Source organism: Nothobranchius furzeri, chromosome 11, assembly GCF_043380555.1.
Source record: "Nothobranchius furzeri strain GRZ-AD chromosome 11, NfurGRZ-RIMD1, whole genome shotgun sequence".
Classification (NCBI taxonomy): Eukaryota; Metazoa; Chordata; class Actinopteri; order Cyprinodontiformes; family Nothobranchiidae; genus Nothobranchius; species Nothobranchius furzeri.
The window spans coordinates 21,435,564-21,456,444 of NC_091751.1; the positions used below are offsets into that span (position 1 = coordinate 21,435,564).

Sequence of the window (20,881 nt, forward strand, 5' to 3'; positions counted from 1 at the left end):
ATGCAACCTCTCCAGATGAATGAATGAATGTCATATGATTAGTGCAATGACGTTTAACCTTGATGCAGAACTGGTAGTCTGTGGGAGCGTTGTGAAGTTTTCTGCCTGTGATGATGGTGAAGATGTTGCTATCTTCCAGATCTGAGAGCAGCTGCAGGTGTCTGGGTTCCTGTTGAGCAGTGATGGACAGAGTCAGCTACAGCGTGACCCATAAAACTTAGATCTGAAATTAAACACCTAATAAAGGAAAGTTAGTGCTTTAAAAAAAAGTATTAAAATAGTTGGTTCGGTCCAAGAGTGCAACGATTACACCTACAGCCGTAGTTTATCACCTTGGATGTTCCTTTAGAGGAGTAATAAAGCCCGGAGCGTCGCAGCAGCATGTACAGCTTCTTCCAGGACTTCCTGCCAGGCTCCTTCACATACAGAAACCCCTGGATCTCCGGGCAGCTGCTGGAGTTCAGAAAGTTCTAAAAACAATAATAATAAAAATTTAAACAAATACGTAATCCTACCAGCGAACATTATTTTAGATTTACCACGCGTTAAATGTGAGATTAAACATTTAAGGAGCCGTTCTCTTAAGCCATTGCATATTATACGATGTCAGCTTTGCATAAACTTGCAATAGCTTACAATACCTATTCAGTAACAGCTTGTCGTGTTTGCAGCTGGCTCTGATGCTGCTTAGGTTATTTTGTGCCCCAGTTTAAGTCGGGTAATTCAGGGTGACTGAACCTGTCTTTTACACATGACTGTGGCTCTTCAGACATTTCCTTACCTGTAAAAGCTGTGCCTGAGGGATCGAACCGTCAGAGTCGTGACACCAAGTCACCATATGCTCTGGAAAAAAGTTCTGGACGGAAATACAAAATAACGTGACAATGAGCGACAGAAAAAGGGACAAAAACAGATGCAGTCACTTGAAACCACTTAGTGCATGTGCAAGAAAAGAGGGGAAGAATCTCCAGTGTGCGTGTGTGTGTGTGTGTGTGTGTGTGTGTGTGCGTGCGTGCGTGTGTGTGTGTGTGTGTGTGTGTGTGTGCGTGTGTGTGTGATGAGGTTTCAAAGACAAAGTGGAGGGAGGGGGTGAGGGCACTCTAGCCTGGGATGCAGTATGATCTCACCCGCTGATGTAATCCCCTTTAGCCAGCAGCGCCACTCTTAGTGTGATTGGCAGGCCACGGCGAGCACTCTAGTGTTTTACTGTGCTCATTACCACAGAGCTGAGGTCACCTGCTGTCTCTGACACACACCTAAATCACCACACCAGTAACGTCCTCGTACACCCCATCAACACCCAGCGCCACAGCCCTGAGCTGGGAGACGCCACACAGGACCTGCAGGCTTCCTTTCCTCAGAACAAAGATTTGTTTTCTTCTGTCTAAATTCCCTCAAAATCACAATATGTAAACCAGCCTTAATATGGAATAAAATTCAAACTCAGACCCAAAGTGGACTAAAGTAACAAACCACTATATACTATACAGAACTAGACGACGACCATGAACAGCTATCAAAAGGACAAAGCATTAAAAATATTGAAATTAGTTAAGAAAATCAGTCATGCTAACATGGGCTCACAACTACATATTTCCTAAATATTATTTAATATTATTTAATTTATTATTAATTAAATAATTATTCTATATAATATATTATTAATTATGTTTTAAAATGCTATAAAAACAAAAAAACAGCAGCACCTGCATCGCATGTTCACTTTTCATGCAATTGCCCCTCCTGGGCAAGCACCCGGCCACAGTGGAGAGAAAAAACAGAACCAAATTATGGACCGAAGGCCATCTGCCTCGAATGAAATAAATGCAGAAACCTTCTCTTAAATAAATTATTCAAGCAGCCAGCTGCCGCTTTAGAGTGAATTTACGTAAAAGGGCGTCCAGTGGCAGACCCAAATGTTTTCTGCACACAGGACCATCAAGGGGGCACAAGATGTACAGGGGGGGGGGCCAGATGCGTCACTTCAGAGGATCAATCAGACTTCAGCAGGGGGCTCATCCTTAGGACCGCCAATGCCGCAGTTGCCCTGTACTCATTCAGGATGAGAGAAAATCTAACTGACAACTGGATGCAGGTGCTGACTTCCTTTGATGTGGCGATATTAATCAGATCTGAACGAGTATGTGTGGACTGGTGGGCTCTCAGCCACAGAACAGCTTCCTGAGCGGCAGTTGTGTGTTCAGCGCCCGTCACGCTGACACAGATGGCGAAACTCAATATGAAACGTCAGCACGTTAGCATTGCCTTAGACACACGCATGCAACACGAAGACGGTAGCGTTAGCTAAAAAGGAGCGCTGAGCTGGAGTCCAGCTTCACCCTTCAGCTCCGGTCCATCTGGTTACTACGGATCAAAACGGACATTTATACAAAATGACAGGAAAACGTTTTCAAACAAGTCCACAAAAAGAAAAGATGTGAACAACATTGCGTGAGCTCCAACTGGGTGTGTGTGTGCTTTTATGTGTGTTTAGCTGTGTGTGCACGGGGCTGCGTGATAAGCAAAAGCAGTCGTGGAAAGGTCAATTCAGGGATGCGAGAGACTCACCAGGGGGTTCCTGAAGAATTCATATTTGGCATAGTTCTTCCTGAAGAGGAATTTACTGTCGCTGCTCATGGAGGCTTGGACCTGAACCACCAGCTCATGGTCCTCCAGACATCTCTCTGCAGGGGGACAGACAGCGTTAGTTATGCTTCGGCTCGTTTCCGTAGCGATAACAACACTGTCCTTAGTAAAGTCAGTGCACACAGCTGTGTAATAAACCTCAGCCCATGAATCAGGTGACGTCGCTGTTCGGGCCGTGTGTGAGCATGTTTATAGATCTGGGTCAACAGTTCTGAAAGCCTTTTTTATTATAAAACCAAAAGGAAAACAAACAATTGTTTCATTTTCAACAACCTCAAAACCACTTAACATCTAAAGCTTCAACATGAACCGACACAAAGGAAGTGTCAGCATGATCTTCTTAATCGGTGACTCAAAATGGTTATTTTAGCTAAATCAAGTCACTATACACATGGCATTGTGGGTAATGTAGGTTGTTAGTATTTTGACATTTTGATTTTAATCTCAGACTCCACCAATGCTGCCCTTCATCACCAATTCTGTTTCCAACTTTAATGGACAGGATTTCTAGCTGCAGCCAAGGTGTTCGGGGGATCTGCTTTGGTGGCATAAGGATCAGGTCTCTGCTTTATGCAGATGATGTGGTCCTATTGGTTTCCTCAGATCTTGATCTATGCAGTTCACAGCCGAGTGTGAAGCAGCTGGGATGAGAATCAGCTCCTCTAAATCTGAGACCATGGTCTTGAGTCAGAAAAGGGTAGAATGCCTTCTCCGGGTCAGGGATGAGGTCCTGCCCCAAGTGGAGGAGTTTAAGTGTCTCGGGGTCTTGTTCACGAGTGAGGGAAAGATTAATCGAGAGATCGACAGGTGGACTGGTGCTGCGTCTGCAGTGATGCGGGCGTTGTACCGGTCTGTTGAGGTGAAGAGAGAGCTGCGCCTTTAGAGATAGGATGCTTGGTCATTCGGGAGGGGCTTGGAGTAGATACGCTGCTCCTCCACATCGAGAGGAGCCAGTTGAGGTGGCTTGGGCATCTGGTTAGGATGCCTCCTGGACGCCTCCCTGGTGAGGTTTTCCGGGCACGTCCAACCGGGAGGAGACCTAAAGGTAGACCCAGGACACGGTGGAGGGACTATGTCTCTCACCTGGCCAGGGAACGCCTTGGGATTCCCCTGGAGGAGCTGGTCCAAGTGGCTGGGGAAAGGGAAGTCTGGGCCTCTCGCCTTAGTCTACTGCCCCCGCGACCCGACTCCGGATAAGCGGATGAAAATGGATGGATGGATGGATGGATGGATCAAGCTGTAAAAATCAGACTCTGGAGGAGCTAAAACTGACTTCTGGTCAGATCATCTCAAATCTCCACTGGCTATACGTATCCCCATGTCCGTCGCTGGCTGTACCACAGCATACAATGACACAGCAAGAAAAATCTGGTACCAGCACTGGGGGGGGGGGGGGGGGTGTTAGGAGGGGCTGTGAAGAAGAAGAGGCACTCTGAGGCAGGGAGGGAGGAGGGGAAGGTGGAGAGAGCTGGTGTGAGATGGTGTGTGTGTGTGTGTGTGTGTGTGTGTGTGTGTGTGTGAGTGGGTGTATTGCAGGAAGATGATGTCATGTATTTAGGCTGATTGCTGAGAGCAGCAAAGCCATAAGCAAACTACAAACCGCAGACACAAACACACATTAAGGACCTGTGTGTGTGTGTGTGTGTGTGTGTGTGTGTGCGTGCGTGCGTGCGTGCGTGTGTGTGTGTGTGTGTGTAAGCTAGTCTGTCAGAAATCGGAAGAACTCAGGATTTTCCCTCTTAAACTAGTTTTTAGGTTTTATTTACATTAAGCTGAACAATAAAAACACTAAAAGATAAACATGGTTTATTTTGAGGACACTGTGGTTACTGTTGGTGCTAAAAACGGCACTCTGGATGAACTTCAGGGGTGGAAGTGTGTGTGTGTGTGTTTGTGTGCGTGCTGGCTACATCCAGGGGAATTTCCTGTGGAAGGTTAAAGACAGATTGATTGGTTAGGGAGGCTAGGGGCTCGTCCGATGGAGCCCCACGATTGGCTCCTCGCTGTTCTGGTATGATGCTTTCGTCCAGGCCTTCTCTATCCCCCCACCCCGCCTCTCTCTCTCTCTCCTTCTTCCAGTCCTCCCCCTCCTCCTCTGTTCTGTCTTCATCTTTCTCTCTCTTTTCCCCCTCCTTCCTTCTCTCCACCTCACATTCCATCTCTCCAGTGCACTTTTTTTTTCTTTTCCAGAAACGCAAATCAAGCAAGAAAGCACAAAGCAATCCTTTGACTCTAAAATACGACTCCAGAGAAGGAAAGCCTCACAGAGGACAAAGACAGACCCAGATAAGAGAAAAAAAAAGAAGAAGAAATTAATAAAGCTTCAAAGGGAGTCGCGGCAGAAGTGATGAAGCAAAGCTGTGAGTCTTGTGTTTTTCTTTTGTCCTCCTCTTCACTCCCCCGAGCAAATGATTTGGGAGGGAATGGGCATTGTAAGGAGAACATGGAAAATGTTTAATCCCACAACTACCACACCTCCCTGCCTGCAACATACAGGCAAGCACACACACTCAGGCCACGCTCAAGTGAACATACACACAGGATGTACACACAAGAGAGTTTATCCACCTTTACAGAGTTTAGACACAAACAATACACTCCAGCAGAAAAGACTGACTGTAGGTGAAGGATAATCCAGTAAAACCCGGTTTGCGTGCCCTTACATCTGCAGGTTGGTGTTGATGCTACATGCATAAAGCTGTAGGTTTGCTACAAAATGCTACAGTTAAAGAAAATAGATTGTACTCACCCTAAATCTATGGTTCCTTCTGCAGGAATCACCGTTTCAAACATCCTTACTAAAGCACAAACCAGACATAAAACAGATCAGACCCAGATCTCACCAAGGCCGAGGTTAGGGTGGTGCTCCACCAGCGTCCAGGCGTTGTCGTCCACACAGTGGCTCTTGTAGACCAGCAACTGACACACATCCCGTGCCGTCATGTCTGCTGGGATCTCCACCACTTTGCCGGCTCCATCTTCGCTCCATACCTTCACAATCTGAAGACACACAAGGGACAGATGAAGTTGAGTTTAATGGAGGACAGGTTTTAAACCAGCAGGACGGAGCGTGATGCGCGTGTCCCCAGTTGATCCCAGGAGCTCTGATATGCAGGGGAAAAAACAATAAAAAACAAGGGCGACGCTGTTTACCTCCATAACCAGATGCTGAATCAAGTCCGATCTTAAGACGTCCTGCTCGCGTAATTCTGTCACCCGAACATTTAGAAAAAAAAAACAAAGAAAAAGGGTAAGGTCCAGGAGAAGCTGGCCTGCCCTTGCGCCTTCAGTTCAGCCCTTTTGTCCAAACTTACTCCAACACACCACTGCGATTACACGTTCGCTTTTGTCACATCTATGATCAAAGAAGTCACCAATTCACGCTTTGGACGCTGGAAAAGCGCACTGCATTTGTACGTGTTGCATTTTGTGGTTAAAAACGTCACCGCTTGGAGCAGCGAGCGGGTAGGGTTCAAAGCTGGAGTACCTCCCATTGTTGCGCCATTTTGAACCATTCCAGCCAAGTGGCCAAAGCGACATTTAAACCGGGTGTAATCTTGCCTTCATGGAGTGTGTCGCAGCACAGATAACCACGGACCAGCTGCTTTACGCTGCTGCAGGAGCAGGCTCACACAGGCGCTCCAACCACGACTCGCCGTTTCAGAAACACATGGAGACGTCAGTAAAAAACACCAGAAAGTGCCTGTAAACTCCTCACGAAAGCTTCGAAACACGAGACAGAAATGGCACAAGTGTTTATGTTTGTGTGTATCCTTGCACACTCCCCCATGCAAACATTTTCTGCCCACAGCAGGGATTCTGCACAGAAACAGGGAGCAACTGCTGAAAATTACATGAAACAAGACACAAAACTGGTGATGGCCGAGAGGCTGGAGAGGAGGGGGGGAATGGAAAATTAAGTCGGACAATGGCGCAGCAAAGTAAAATTACACACAAGCACACAGAAAAATAAATAAAAGACTGCAATGCTTCCCTAAATGAGACACGAAACATTAACAGCACCACGACGGCTCCAGTGAAAACAGAAACAACGTCACTGCACTTTTTAGCTCCTGCAAAGACCGGAGGCTGCCTCCTCTCTCCCCACAAGCCCCCAGAAAAGTTCATCTATGACGCACAAGTTTCGTTTCAGAAAAGTTTTACAAATACTGAGCCGTGGAGGGAAGAAACGCAAAGGTCCTCATCACTCCAAAGTGACAACCAGACGGCCATGGACAATCACACACACACACGCACACACACACACACACACACACACACACACACACACACACTCGTCTCACGACAGACATCCGGGAACAGAACGAACACACACAGGTCCCTTACCTCCACAGCCTGTAAGAGGCAACAGTCTGGAGAGCAGGATGGCATTTTCACACTGAGTCGCTCTCCAGTGACACGGAGGGACTGAGAGGGAGGGAGGGAGGGAGGGAGGGAGAGAGGGAGGAAATGGAGCAGGAGGAGAGGAAGTCAGGAAGAGAGAGAACGTGGGGGGGGGGGGGGGGGGGACGGATTGGCGAGGTGAATGTAAGAGATGCAACGGTAAACCGGGAGGGAGGAAGTGACAGGACGGACTAAAGCGAAGGAGAGATGGAGCCAACGAGAGGCAGCCTGCCCCTTCTTCTCATGCTGGGCAGCATAAAAGCTGCTGAGCTGCGAGGAGTGGAGAAAAACTGTAGCAGTCGCTCCTCGCCTCCTCCTCCTCCTCCTCCTCCTCCTCACAGTGGATTAACCCAGTGTGGGATTTTTAAACTGTGAGCTGCTACCTGTCACGTACTCTCTTATCTTCAGGCTTGTGTTTCATCCACCTGATCCCCCTTTCCACAAAAAAAAATCTCTGTCAGCTCCTTTTACTGATGGCGCCACACCATCTTCTCCCCCTGAACACGCCCACAACTCCTCTGACACACATCCAGACAGCGAACAAGCTCAAACTACTGGGCCAATCACAGGACAGGGACACCCATCTCTTATTCTTCTGCATATTCTGACATTTCCTTTGAGCTGCCTGACGGTTTCAATTTCTGTCCCCTCCCTCCCTCGTCCCCTTTCCTCCTCCTCCTCAGCTGCACGTGAAATACTGGGCAGGAGTGTTAGGACCATAGCAACATGTGTAATGCACATCGACAGCTCAGACATTTGCAGAAAGACTCTATGAAAGACAAAAGTATGAAACGAAAGAAAAAACTGAGGACTGAACAGATCTGGAGGTTTGTGGATGGACCATTCGGGGTCAAGCTGGGGGCTGTGGGGGGAGTTTCAGAGGGGCGGGGGTAAACAGAGGCTCGGGAGTAAGGAGGAATAGAGAAAATTTAAAGATCCATAGAGGAATGTAAGTAATGCAACACTGAGTCATAATCAGGCTCATGTGTAGAACACAGGCCAGCTGGCCCCTAACCTCTCTCTCTCTCTCTCTCTCTCTCTCTCTCTCTCTCTCTCTCTCTCTCTCTCTCTCTCTCTCTCTCTCTCTCTCTCTCTCTCTCTCTCTCTCTCTCTCTCTCTCTCTCTCTCTCTCTCTCTCTCTCTCTCTCTCTCTCTCTCTCTCTCTCTCTCTCTCTCTCTCTCTCTCTCTCTCTCTCTCTCTCTCTCTCTCTCTCTCTCTCTCTCCCTCTCTCTCCCTCTCCCTCTCCTTCTCCTTCTCCTTCTCTCTCTCTCTCTCTCTCTCTCTCTCTCTCTCTCTCTCTCTATCTATCTATCTATCTATCTAAAGGCAAAATGTAAAATACGAAGACCATCTGCTGAAGGTTTCCTTCTTCTTTACACTAGTGCTAAAGGGTTACATCTGACCGTGTGTGTGTGTGTGTGTGTGTGTGTGTGTGTGTGTGTGTGTGTGTGTGTGTGTGTGTGTGTGTGTGTGTGTGTGTGTGTGTGTGTGTGTGTGTGTGTGTGTGCAGAGACCACATGTACATGCATGAGGTCAGCATGTGGAGGAAGTGATAACTAGCATACTTCGTGCGTCACACAAAGGCAAATTCTTCCTCTTCCTCCATCTGTTTGTTCAGTTTTTTTTTCCGATTCCTTCTTTACCTTCAAGGAATCTCAAACAATCTCAAGATTTTCGTCTTTAATTCCCTACATCCAGCTCTATCTTTAAACTCACCTTGCCTCTTTCCCCTCCCCCACCTGCCTCTCTCCCACTTCCGCAGAGGAGGGTGAGGGGTAGAAATGTACAAGGTTATTTGTTTCCTGGACTGCTTTTAGTAGCTCACACACACACACACACACACACGCTATATATAATGTTGGGCATGGAGCATCGATTGGAACCGGGACTTAATGTCAGTTTTTTGTTCAATCAATCAAAATTTTTGAAAATTTCAGTTCCTAGTTTGGATTCCCAGTCAGCCGACCAGAAGAAGCTGCAAAATATCAAAAAGAAGAATCCACCAGAAGTGTTTGCATTACCGTGCAATCATGGAAAATGTGAGGAGGCCGCGGACCAAAATCGGCTGACGTTTTCAACACCTTCCAGAGCCGATCATACCAAGGGGCATTCATAGTCTGAATTTTCTGACGCCACCACGGATGTGACAAACCTGCAGTTCCACCATCATCCGCTAGGGGCTGACACAAGAAGGGAGCAAATTCTCATCGGATCCCACGTTAAAAATGACAGTTTCACAGCAAAAATAAACATGATTAAAACATTTTAAATTTATTAGGTCTAGTTTACAGTCATGACAACTGAGGGGGGAGATTTTTTTGTGACTTCCATTTAGGTTTAATTAAATGCTTGAAATGATCAATTATTAGATTTGATTGACTGGTAGCATTAGTCATCAGTGCTAGCATTAGCCGTCAGAGCTAGCTTTAGCCTTCAGAGTTAGCATTAGCCATCAGAGCTAGCTTTAGCCGTCAGAGTTAGCTTTAGCCATAAGAGTTAGCTTTAGCCGTCAGAGCTAGTTTTGGCCGCCAGAGTTAGCATTAGCCGTCAGAGTTAGCATTAGCCGTCAGAGCTAGCAATAGCGGCTAGCTCTGGGGAAGGCCTCAGCCTTGGACTCACGTTACAGTTTTTCTCCATTGTTTTGGCTCATTTCTTGAAGCAGAAATTACATTCTCAAAATAACACGGACAAACCTCCAAACCTCTTGGCAAATGTTCACAACAGAATGGCATTTCTCATTCATTTTGTCAAATGACAAATGCCTTAGTACATGTCTCAATTGTCTCAGTGCATCTTTGCAAATGATAAGGTACATGTAGCCTACAGTTATACAGTTAGCCCACATTTAGCACATTTTCCAAATGAACAGATCTTGTAGATCTAAACAGATTAGTTGATTCTCAGTCTAATGATCATTCTCTCCAAAACATGTCAGCATGATGTCATTGCATAAGTACTCGCATGCACAACTGTCTGTTCAATTGTCAGAGTTGATCAAGAACATAATACCATGAAAACCATATATGAATTTCTTTGAATATTTGATACACTGATGACAGTCATTGACAGTCAGGTGAATGAAACTAGACTAACGATTGAGAGAGGTCTCACAGGGCCTCACCTACCCATTTATGCAATTGTGTGGGACAATGTCAATTTCCACCATAGCCCACTCATTAGGGGCTGGTTTGCAACACATCCAAGGATGGTCATGGAGTTCCTACCACCTTACTCTCCTTTCCTCAATCCGATAGAGGAGTTTTTCTCTGCTTGGAGGTGGAGAGTGTATGAGCATCATGCTCAGGATCAGTCGTCCCTGCTCCATGCTATGGACACAGCGTGTGACGACATTACAGGAGATCAATGCAGGGGATGGTTGCGGCATGCACGCCGTTTCTTCCCTCGTTGCATCGCAAAAGAAAGTATCCGCTGTGACGTGGACGAGAATCTGTGGCCAGACGGACAACAGCGTGTAAATAATGAGGGTGAAGACATTGGACAAGAACGGGAGAATGAGTAAAGCAACCACTGAACGTCCTTGTTTTTTGATTTTGTGTTCATACAATTTATTGTATTACTGTAGTGTACATTTTCTTTTTACATATGTATGAAACTTTCTTTGCGTGTGAATGAAAAGTTGTTATAATTTCCTTAGTTGTGTGAGTGCAATCTGTGATGTCAAACCTTGGAGGCTACTCTTTTCGGTTGTATATCGTTGGTCCTCTGCCATAGTGACAAAACATCTAAACATTTTGTATGGCAGTACTCACACAATGCCAAAGGGATGATGCTTTTTGGGGGGCACTGACTATTCAGATTAGAAAGAAATGTAGTTTTGACACATGAGTGAACTGTTTTAGGAGAGATATGAGCTTTTGCAGGTAAACCATGTTGCTGTGATCAACCATCCAGGTTTATTTTGACAAAAGCACCAAGAATGATGAGAATGTCTGATCTGTGTCGAGAAATGAATGTAGCGTCCAGCAATGGTCAGTTTAGGTCCAGCCTGACCTTTCACCATCTATTCAACATCTGGCGAGAAAGGAGACAACATTACATGTGTTCCTTTTAAAATGAGTCTGCCTCACACCAGCTGGGATTCACAGACTCTGCTAGTCTGAAAGATAAACAATAACTTTCTTTCCTCAAGGTCCCATCTGTCTGCCTCCAGAAGAAAGAAGAACTCCAGTTCAAATCAGCTGCTAAATTCAAGAATGATTTAATAAATATGAACTTCTTCTATGGCTTATGATCTGGATAATCATTAAATAAGCACTTGTTTATTACTACGTGTAATAATTATAGTATAATGAAATGCTTCATTAATCTGTGCTCACTGAATGGATGTTATATTATGGTGTCTAGTAGAACCTGTCATGTGTTCAGCATGTTTTGACGACAAGGTCCTCACACCTGGATCCACACAATAACAAGTACGGTAAAGTTAGACTACAACACATAACTTGCCTTTTTAACCAGTCAGGCTTTCCGATATCAAAGAGGGCGTGTTTCTGAGTTGTCTTGGTAAAACATCTCCAAACTTGTCAGCCTCTGATTGGCTGTTCAAATCATAACAGATAAACCTTGAAACTAGAGCATTCTGAGAGATTCGACAGTTCTAGAGGATCGCTAACCCAACCCCGTACATCCGCAAAGAGGGCTTGGATTAACCACATATTGGACAGACACCTGCATAACCGAACACACACAAACACACGAATCAGCAGGGTCAGAGGTCAAACACAGTAATCTGCACCCAGGTCAGACCCACTTGACCAAGAGGTTTAAAAGCCACTAAACCTCTCCCCCTTCCCCTCCTCTATGTCATTGTTACACACACACACACACACACTCACACACACACACACACACACACACACACACACACACACACACACACACACACACACACACACACACACACACACACACACACACACACACACACACACACACACACACACACACACACACACACACACACACAATTGATCCGGCTGCTTAAAGCCAGAGCCAGTCTCTTCCACCGTAACATGAGCTGGCGGGTGTAAAAGCAGTCTTTACTCAGGGTGGATGGCTCGGCACACCGTCTGGTTTTCATGTATAAACATTGAGGTCATCCAGCAGACAACCCTTTCAATACCTTTGATTTTCAACATCAGACGCAACACAAGTAGGGCTGTAACTATATTTGCTGCAGTCATAAGAAGATTCACTTTGTTTATTTATTCAAAACTCAAGCAAGAGGTCAGTCAGGTCAAATCTAGATTTTTTTGTTATAATAATTGTGTCTTTTCCTGCTAGAGTAGACAGTTGGTTGTGTGTTGGAAGTTGCCTTAGTAGATTAATGCACCCATCACTAAAAGACAGTGTTTCAATGCTGGTTAGTGGTGGAGCCAGCCAGCCAGCCAGCCCCCCCTTTCATAACATCATCTGTCTTTAATGTCAGTGAGCGGTCTTCAGGTTTCAGGCCAGACAGAGCTGATTAGCTCTGCAGACAGGCCAAACTCAATTTGACTTCCTCGGAGCACCATCACAAACCTCTCTGAGCGTCTTCCCTCAAAACGACCCAGCCGCCGACACTCACAGACACATATGACTCGTGTTGACTTACTAAACTTTTAATAACTACTATTCTAACCTAAATGCCCAACAAGTTACCTCAAACTATCCTTCAAATGTGAATTAGCTTAAAAATTAAAATTCTCATTTCATTTGTCGGAGCAGAAACCTGGCCAAGTCAGGGGCATCATTGATGATTTATAACAAACTCTAAATAATAATCCACATTGGGCATTACTTTTCGGTCTTTAGTGAGAGAAAATGACCTGAAACCAGAGATCTGTCCAGACGAATGTTCCTGGGGAGTTAGCTGCCTTCTTGCCTGAGGAATCTGTTGCACAATCTCATTGCTCCTGATTCAGTAGAGAGATATCTTCTTCCAGACAATAGGAGATTAAACCACACATGGGAGGGGGCAGTACTTGTTAAATCTCACGTTTCTTACGTCTTTATGCCAGCTTGCACCCGCAGTCTCTGAACTGGCGTATTAAAGTTGGTCTTCAATGGTTGAGATTTTTCCCAACCCCTCTCTTTGTGTCACAGATCCATGACACTCAGCCTAGAAATCTAGACAGACAGTAGCTGAAGCAAAATGGTTTTGCTCTGCATGTCTGTCTAGCCACACTCTATAGGAGCCCCAGCAGGGCTACCATTAGCCTGAGCAGCACTCCATTGGTTTGGTGGGCAGGATGATGCAGCGGAGCTGAACAACTAACATGGCTGTGGCTCAATTGAAACAACTTTAGCATCAACTTTGGACTATTTAGACTCTGGCTTTTCTTTGAGTCAAGAGCAGATCTTCATAAGCAAATCCTTTATTTAGAAAAGGAATGTATTTGTGTCTTCTCCGGCAGTGTATAGTGGACTGCCCCATTGACATCCGTAGTGGTGAGTATGTTGAATTGTTCATAGCATGTGGAGACAGTTTGAAAGATGACCTTAGATCCTCCCCCACAACCAAGCCCTGTCTATGGGTTTTGGCCAGACTACATATTCACATAAATAGGTTGACTTGCTAGCAACACTCAGTTTGTGCAGCAGAGCTTCTGCTTTGACTGCAAAGAAAGAAAGAAAGAAAGAAAGAAAGAAAGAAAGAAAGAAAGAAAGAAAGAAAGAAAGAAAGAAATTGGTCACTGGACCTCAGGGACCTGCTGGGGGTGTAGGGACTAAGAAGATCACCAATGTAAGATGGTGCTTGTCCATGTAAGGCCCTATAGACCAGAACCAGGATCTTGAAATGAACCCTGAAGTTGACTGGCAGCCAGTGAAGCTGGAGGAGAAGTAGGCTCTCACTGCCATCTTCGTGCACACAAACACCTACATGCACCTCGTCTGATTGCAGTGGGTCAGCAGACCATTGCGTGCAGAAGTACATCAGCTGACCCCAAATCAAAGGGGAGGTAAGAGCCCTCAACAGACTGTGTGACTTGGAGCCCCCCCTCATTGCTACAAAGGCTTCTAATAATTCTTCTTCTTTAAAACTGACAGACACAGTGGGAAAAATCACACACACAGGGAAATACCAGCTAATAAAAGTGTGCTTTCAGAATATTCAATGTTATCCTCAGGGTTGTACCGATTCCCACAAAGAACCGAGTCACACCAGTAGCTGCAGTTTAAGTTTTGAAGTGTTCAGCGTGTTGAAGTAATTTATCTAATCATGCTAATGACTTTATGTCAGCAAGTTATAATGCTGAGTGTCCTTCAAGTGTCAGAGCCTTCCATGAGAAACATCAGAGCTTTTAAGAGATTAATGAACAAGTGAAAGCCATGTGATTGTCATAAAAACATAAACAGCAAAGATCTCTGAAAGTACAGAGGACCAGGTTAGTTCATGAAAACTCTGTCAGCAAAGACCCGGCCCACCAGACTTCTCTGTTTCCTAGAAACAGAAGAAGACCAAAGTCGAGCCCCAAGCTGAAGGGCTCATGGGGACACTGGGTGAAACAGGACAGTGCAGCATCTATCTACACAGAAAAACACATTCTTCATTAACTTGAAAGGAAGCAACACAAGAAAGCAGCAACTGTTTCAGCACCCAAAGAAAATGTTTTCATGAGCACAAGACTTTGTCTTTCACACAAAAAAATAAGTTTAACTGAATAGGCAAACCCAATAAAACAATTTAAACTGCGATGCCTGTAATATCATGCTGTGGGTGGACAAAGCTAAAGTCTGGAAGCTAATGTTAATAGCAGTCCTCCAAATATGTTCAAAAAACATGCTGGAATGAGGCCATCTTTCCAGCATTTGGAGGCCGTCCAAATACCAAAGTACTCCCTAGGAAGGTGATGCTAATTTAAATAAATCTTACCCATCTTAAGTATTAATGGCATAGCAACAGCTCAGGCTAATGAGAAAACAATAAACAAACACTGAAATATTCTAAACTTAGGGATGGAATATACTCATGGCCGACTTCATTTGTTTGTGTGCCTCTGAAATTAACACGACACATTCAAGTTTTAATATGCAAGTAACCAGTGGGGGGGTGGGGGCAAAACAAGCGAGAAATAGTCACCGTTTTCACGCCGTGTCTGATTTATAGGTCTTCCATACTATCCATGACACCGCTGCTGTCTTTTTTTGTGTTGTGATCTCAGAATTAACCAGCTAATGATCTCTTCGACTGTCGCCACGTTGGCTGTGTTTGTGCCTTACAAATCCAGCACTCCATCTGGTCTGACTTCTGTACTGTGCCCCATAGTGGAGTCCTCCAGTACTGCGGGCAGAGCAGGAGTAAGTATGTAAACAAGCCTGTTGTCTCTGTCCAAGTGGGGGTAAAAGTGTATTCCCAGCCCAACACTCTGAGAATGACTGGAAATGTTTGGACCGAAGTGGATGACCAGCGTGTAAACTTTCCCACCCTCCTGGCCTCATAGCAGGTATGTCACCAAGACTGTTGCTCCAACTTTTGTCACATTTCATAAGCAGTAATCGTTTCAGTCATCAGACCAAACAATGAAAACCATGAGAAAGTGACTTTTTCACATTACACTGCATCCTTCCCCATGAGGGTCAGGGGTCAGGGTCAGCAAAAGAGCAGAAAAATCTAATTTGGAAGGAGTTCAGCGTGTTGCTCAAAGCTACTTCAACAGGAACGAGGCTTGCTAAGATATAGGGATTTAATCCAAGCCTTTTGCTTGCGACTGAGGCAAGGTATCTTTAACTACTGGGGCTCCCCTGGTGTCCATAAGGCTGTCTCTGGCCACAAAAAAAGCAGGAGTTGCATTACAGCCACAGTCACGGTGCCAAAGCAAACGCACTTGCCCAGTGATGACAGATAGGGGCCGACCAAATCCTTGTGAAAGCCAGGGGAACACGGCTAACCTGAATGGTGTAAGAGTACCACAACTTGCGTGGGAAAGGGCCGCTAAAATATCTCACAAGTGAAGCATTTGTGGAACTTTCCTTACACTGAGTTTCATACACATTTATGATGTCAAGGGTCATAAATACGAATTTTCACTAAATGTAATATAAACGTAGCAGAAACTTGCAAAAAATATCAATGATGCAACAAAATGAAATACGCAGCCCTAAATGCAAACGGCTAAAAGCAAATTTAGATCACAGTTGCTTAAAAGCCCATTGAGGCTGTTGTGAGCATCAAGGCAACAGCAAAATGAGAAAGATTTGGGTTTATTGGGACTAATGTTCAACAATTTTATACATCCAAAGACTGAACCATGGTGAAAAATGTTATACTAATGTGAAAAAGGAAGCCCATCCTCATTCAATGTCAAGGTTTATCAGAACATGAGAAAAAAAGGCGCTTTTTTCCAGATTTTAAAAAGACTATAATGGTCAGGTGTACAAAAACACAACAGACAAATAACAAATAAATAACCACATGAATGCCAAATTACAAATGTTTATATAAAAGTTATGCATTCATGCTCTTATTATAGGATTTAACAGCAAAAGTATCATCTAGAAGCAACAAATGTGTGGATCAACAGTGAGACCATCTCTTTAAAAACAGCAGTTTCATTATTCTGGAGCATACAGGCTTGAGTTAATATACTGCTAAGATGCAGGAAAACGTATGTATTATTTATTGTCCTCATGCATACGCATAACACCATTTAGTTGGTAGCTCTCAGACCCATTGAAACCACGCAGTCAAGGAGTGGAATCTACAGTTGTCTGTCAAATCTAGGGCCAATCAGGGCAATGAATGTTGTGACGTATTCATCACTACAAAAATCAGTCAATGGGGCAGTCTTCCATACAACTTCAAAGAAACAAACACTTTTTTTCAAATAAATGACTTAAGTACATCTATCTGATCCTATCTCATAGAAAAGCCCAAGTCTAAATTGTCCAAAGTTGATGCCAAAGCCGTTTCAAAGAAGCATCATTCCTGAGCTAATGCCATCTTTGTAATTTTTCTCCATCGCAGCTCTAGCGTTAAGCCTGTCTAACATGCGTGGAGTATTTTGATTGGCAAAATACAAAACTGATCAGGCCAATAGTAGACCTGCTGAAGCTTCTATGGAGTGTGGATGGATCGGCCTGCAGAGCTAAATCTTTTGCTACAGTTGATCTAGATTTCTAGGCTAATTAAAACCCAGACTGGGACACGTATACGGACACTGATTGCTATGATCAACCTACTGATTGGTAGTATTGCACTTTGGTTATTGCACAGGAATGACTAGAGAAGAAACTGTCATTGCATGCCAATCTGAGAAGGATTAAAGGTAATTTACAAACAAATTAGAATCCATCATTCCACAGAGAGAAGACTATTCACTGATAGAAGACATTTAGGACAGTATTCACTCTTCTCGAGAGAGGACATTCCAGCAGGTTAACTCAAAGGGCAGAATGTGCAATGACCAAAGAAACTGCAAAAACCAGGCTAAAGGTTATAGTTCACAACAGAATAGTATAAAAATAAAACTGAGAAGTATAGCTCGTTTGGAAAGGTTACAGCAGAGAATACCAAACTAATCTAGTTAGATGTGAGTCCATCTGTCTGACAGCGGATGCTTGAACTAAACTAGATAAGAAACCTCTAGAATGATCACAAACAGCAGCAGATCCAGTGACAGAAAAAGGAAAGAATCAAGGTTATGAAACGGTCCAGAGACCAGACCTTAACCTGACTGAAAGGCTGTGATGGGACCTTGAAAGACCTCAGCAGCAACACATATCTAGAAGACTCAGTGAACTGAAGCAACATTTATAGAAGACAAAGACTCCTTCATTATGCTGTGAAAGATTAATCAGGTCAAACAGGAAGTGACTAATCCGTGTTGTTGCTGCTAAACATAGTTGTAGATAATGAGTTAGACTTAGCTTCTCGCCCACAGCTTTTGAATTTTGGCTCCATTTGTGCAGAATAAATAACAATATGAAGGAATCTGCTGAGTTTATGTAAACTTTAGGATTTAAAGATCAAGTTGGAAAATTATTCTGTCCAATAGAGGACATATTTTCTTTTTCTCATGACTGAGATGCAAATATACCAGAGCTGTCTGCTGATCATCACACAGCACGTATGACAGACCCATCTGAACTGACATGTTCCCACTGACTGTATAATTTACAGACCTGCATATTTTCATACATACGTATGCTCAAACACCTTCACAGGTTCTCCTCACCAACTGTTAGCTTACATAGCACATCACACAACATAATGTGGCCACAGTAAAGGGCCAGAATGGTCATTATGTTGCATTCAAGTAATTTGATCAGTGATGGTTTTCAGCTAAAAATGCCACAGATATGTTTAATCATTAAGCTATTAAAGCCTTGTGCGGATACCAAAGGCTGGTTACAAAACTCAAAAACCAGCCTTGTTTATGATTAGCACAATCACAAAGGCTAAATATTGACATGGAAAGAAATAATCACAGCTTTAGTTTGCTGCCACAGATTTTATGATGGAATAAAGTTCAGAATGATATGAAGCCGTTAAAAACATTAGAAGCTATTACTCTAATGCAAGAAGGAAAACTAAAGGTAAGAATAGCTTTCAAATGTATGTATTAGGAAGGGCAGAAAAGAAGACACTTCTCTCCAGGTGGAGGGATTGGACTGATTATGATCAGGGCTGGACTGGGACAAAGAAATTGGCCAAGGCATTTTGGGTGGGTTACGGCGACAGTAGCCCAAAAATAATACTCATAAAAGAGCAACCAGAGACTCTGAGTCATTACAGTACAATCGCTGATATGAGTCAATACTGTTAGAGTCCAGCCACGGTGCATGACCCATGTGATCTTCAGTAGATGCAATTACATCATCATAAATGTAGCTTAACATAATAGATGCTTTTTTTCTCAGGACAAGAAATATACAATATGGCCCACCTGTGGATGAAATTTAAATAATTTTACATTAATTTAAAATATATAATTAAAAAGTGCCCGTGGGACACTTGATACATCTCTAGCTCTCAACTGTGTGTGTGTGCGTGCGTGTGTGTGCGTGCATGCGTGCACGTGCATGTGTGTGCGTGCATGTGCGTGCGTGTGTCTTAACACACACCTGTACCAGTGTTTCTAAAGCTCACACTGGTAGAGAATAGGCACTAAGTTTAAAGTTTGACAAGAATCAATACATTTTTATGCATTTAATCTACTGTTGATGTATATAATTTCTCAAGAAAGCTTGAAGTGAGTTAACTTGTAAATATTTTACAGGAGGAAAAATATCGAGATATATATCGACATTCAGCAAAAAGATAAAGATATAAGTTTTGGTCCATGTCGCCCAGCCCCAGCTCCAGCAAATCCTTTGTGTTACTTCTTAATTTTCATTAGCAGTCGACATGATTATTGAGCTCAACCAGAAGAATGGGATCACTATCGAGTCATTTGCAAACAAAATGCTACTAGTTCCCATTCACTTCCATTGTTTATGCTAGGCAAAAGCAGACGGACGGCTGCCAGACCAGGAGAATTACTGCGCTGGTTACAAACTGCTTTTTTCTCATTAATCTAACTCTGGGGAATGTGGTAATAGACAAAATTTCACTTTGAGATGAAATATCCCTTTAAGGCTAGTTCATACTTCTCTGTATCAGTACCAACCTCCTCTTTTCCACCTTGCTTCTGTCTGCGATCCTCTTCGGTAGTATCCCTGCTACCATCTCCTATGATCGCCAGACTCTTTTGTCCTTCCGTTCGTTCACGATCACCCAAGATGCACAGAGGACGTACTTCCCTGTTTGTTTATCTGAGTGGCGCACTGACCCGGAGCCAAACGACAATTCCAACCAGCACGCCTCCAGCGATGTTTATCCGGTCCCGGGAAAACGTCGGAGGAAAAGATGTAAACGAGCAGGAATCCAGGTGAGAATAAGACTTCTCTTAAAGCGTGGTTTATCTAGTAAACATCAACGTGATCTTCTAGCTTCTTGTCCTTTGTTTGGCGACTTGAGCACCACTTCCGCATTCCCGCCAGGCCGTGTTGCGGCGCGGTTTCTCCGTCCAAGTTTTTTGAGGTCGGTTTATCTTCATTCCTCAGTGGCTTCTCCTCCTGTTCCCTCCATAAGTGGTTTTTATAAACACCGTGGATCTAACCCTGCTAATTTACGACCACTAACTCCAGCTGTTTCTGTAGTTTCTGATTCCTCCACCTCACTCAGCATGGCTCTGTTAAATACCCGCTCTGTTAACAATAAGTCCTTCCTGCTCAATGATTTAATTCTCTCTAAAAACCTGGATTTTCTGTTTCTGACTGGTTTGGCAGCAAACATCTGATTATTCTGGTCTGATTGAACTCTGCCTGAGTGGTTATGCTTTTCTTAGCCAGCCCCGGGGTTCTGGTCGTGGTGGAGGCCTAGCTGTTGTTTTCAGAGACCATTTTCCATGTAGCTCTACAACCTCTGGTCATTTCCTTCAGGAGTTTAGTGACTTTCTATCCTCCACTGTGAAGATGTCCAGACTGGTGATTGTTGGTGATTTTAACATCCACGTTGATGATCCCTCTGATCACTTTGCCATGAATTTCTCCAGCCTTATGGACTCCTTCAGCTTTACCCAGCATGTTTCTGGCCCCACACACACCACGGGGCACACTCTAGACCTTGTTTATACCCTGGGTCTAAATGCTGACACTGTTTGTCCTGAGGACGTTTATATTTCAGATCACCATTGCATTTTCTTTAACTTGTCAGTTTCTGCGTCCCCACCTCCTGCTCACCATATGGTTAGTTCTCGTTTTCTTAAAGGGACTTTACGGAGTTTTGAATTTTTATGCTCGCGATTGCCCCCTCAGGCAAAAAGCGTAACAGCAGCTTCAATAGTA

General features: G+C 44.2%; 1 protein-coding gene across 3 annotated transcripts in view; it reads right to left on the reverse strand.

Moving 5' to 3' along the window:
• LOC107383188 (growth factor receptor-bound protein 10) overlaps window positions 1-20,881 on the reverse strand; it is a 62,125-nt gene that overhangs the window by 6,559 nt on the left and 34,685 nt on the right. Inside the window, exons 1-6 of one of the 3 annotated variants that reach the window (XM_015955668.3) lie at window positions 6,994-7,102; window positions 5,490-5,646; window positions 2,569-2,684; window positions 782-856; window positions 333-470; window positions 59-169 (exon numbers count right to left, since the gene is read on the reverse strand). In XM_015955668.3, the coding sequence (XP_015811154.1) occupies window positions 59-169; window positions 333-470; window positions 782-856; window positions 2,569-2,684; window positions 5,490-5,646; window positions 6,994-7,038 (642 nt within the window). In that variant the 5' untranslated portion in view covers window positions 7,039-7,102. Of the gene's footprint in view, window positions 1-58; window positions 170-332; window positions 471-781; window positions 857-2,568; window positions 2,685-5,489; window positions 5,647-5,799; window positions 5,908-6,993; window positions 7,103-20,881 lie in introns of those variants that run through there. The other 2 variants (XM_015955669.3, XM_015955667.3) reach the window with 2 other exon arrangements.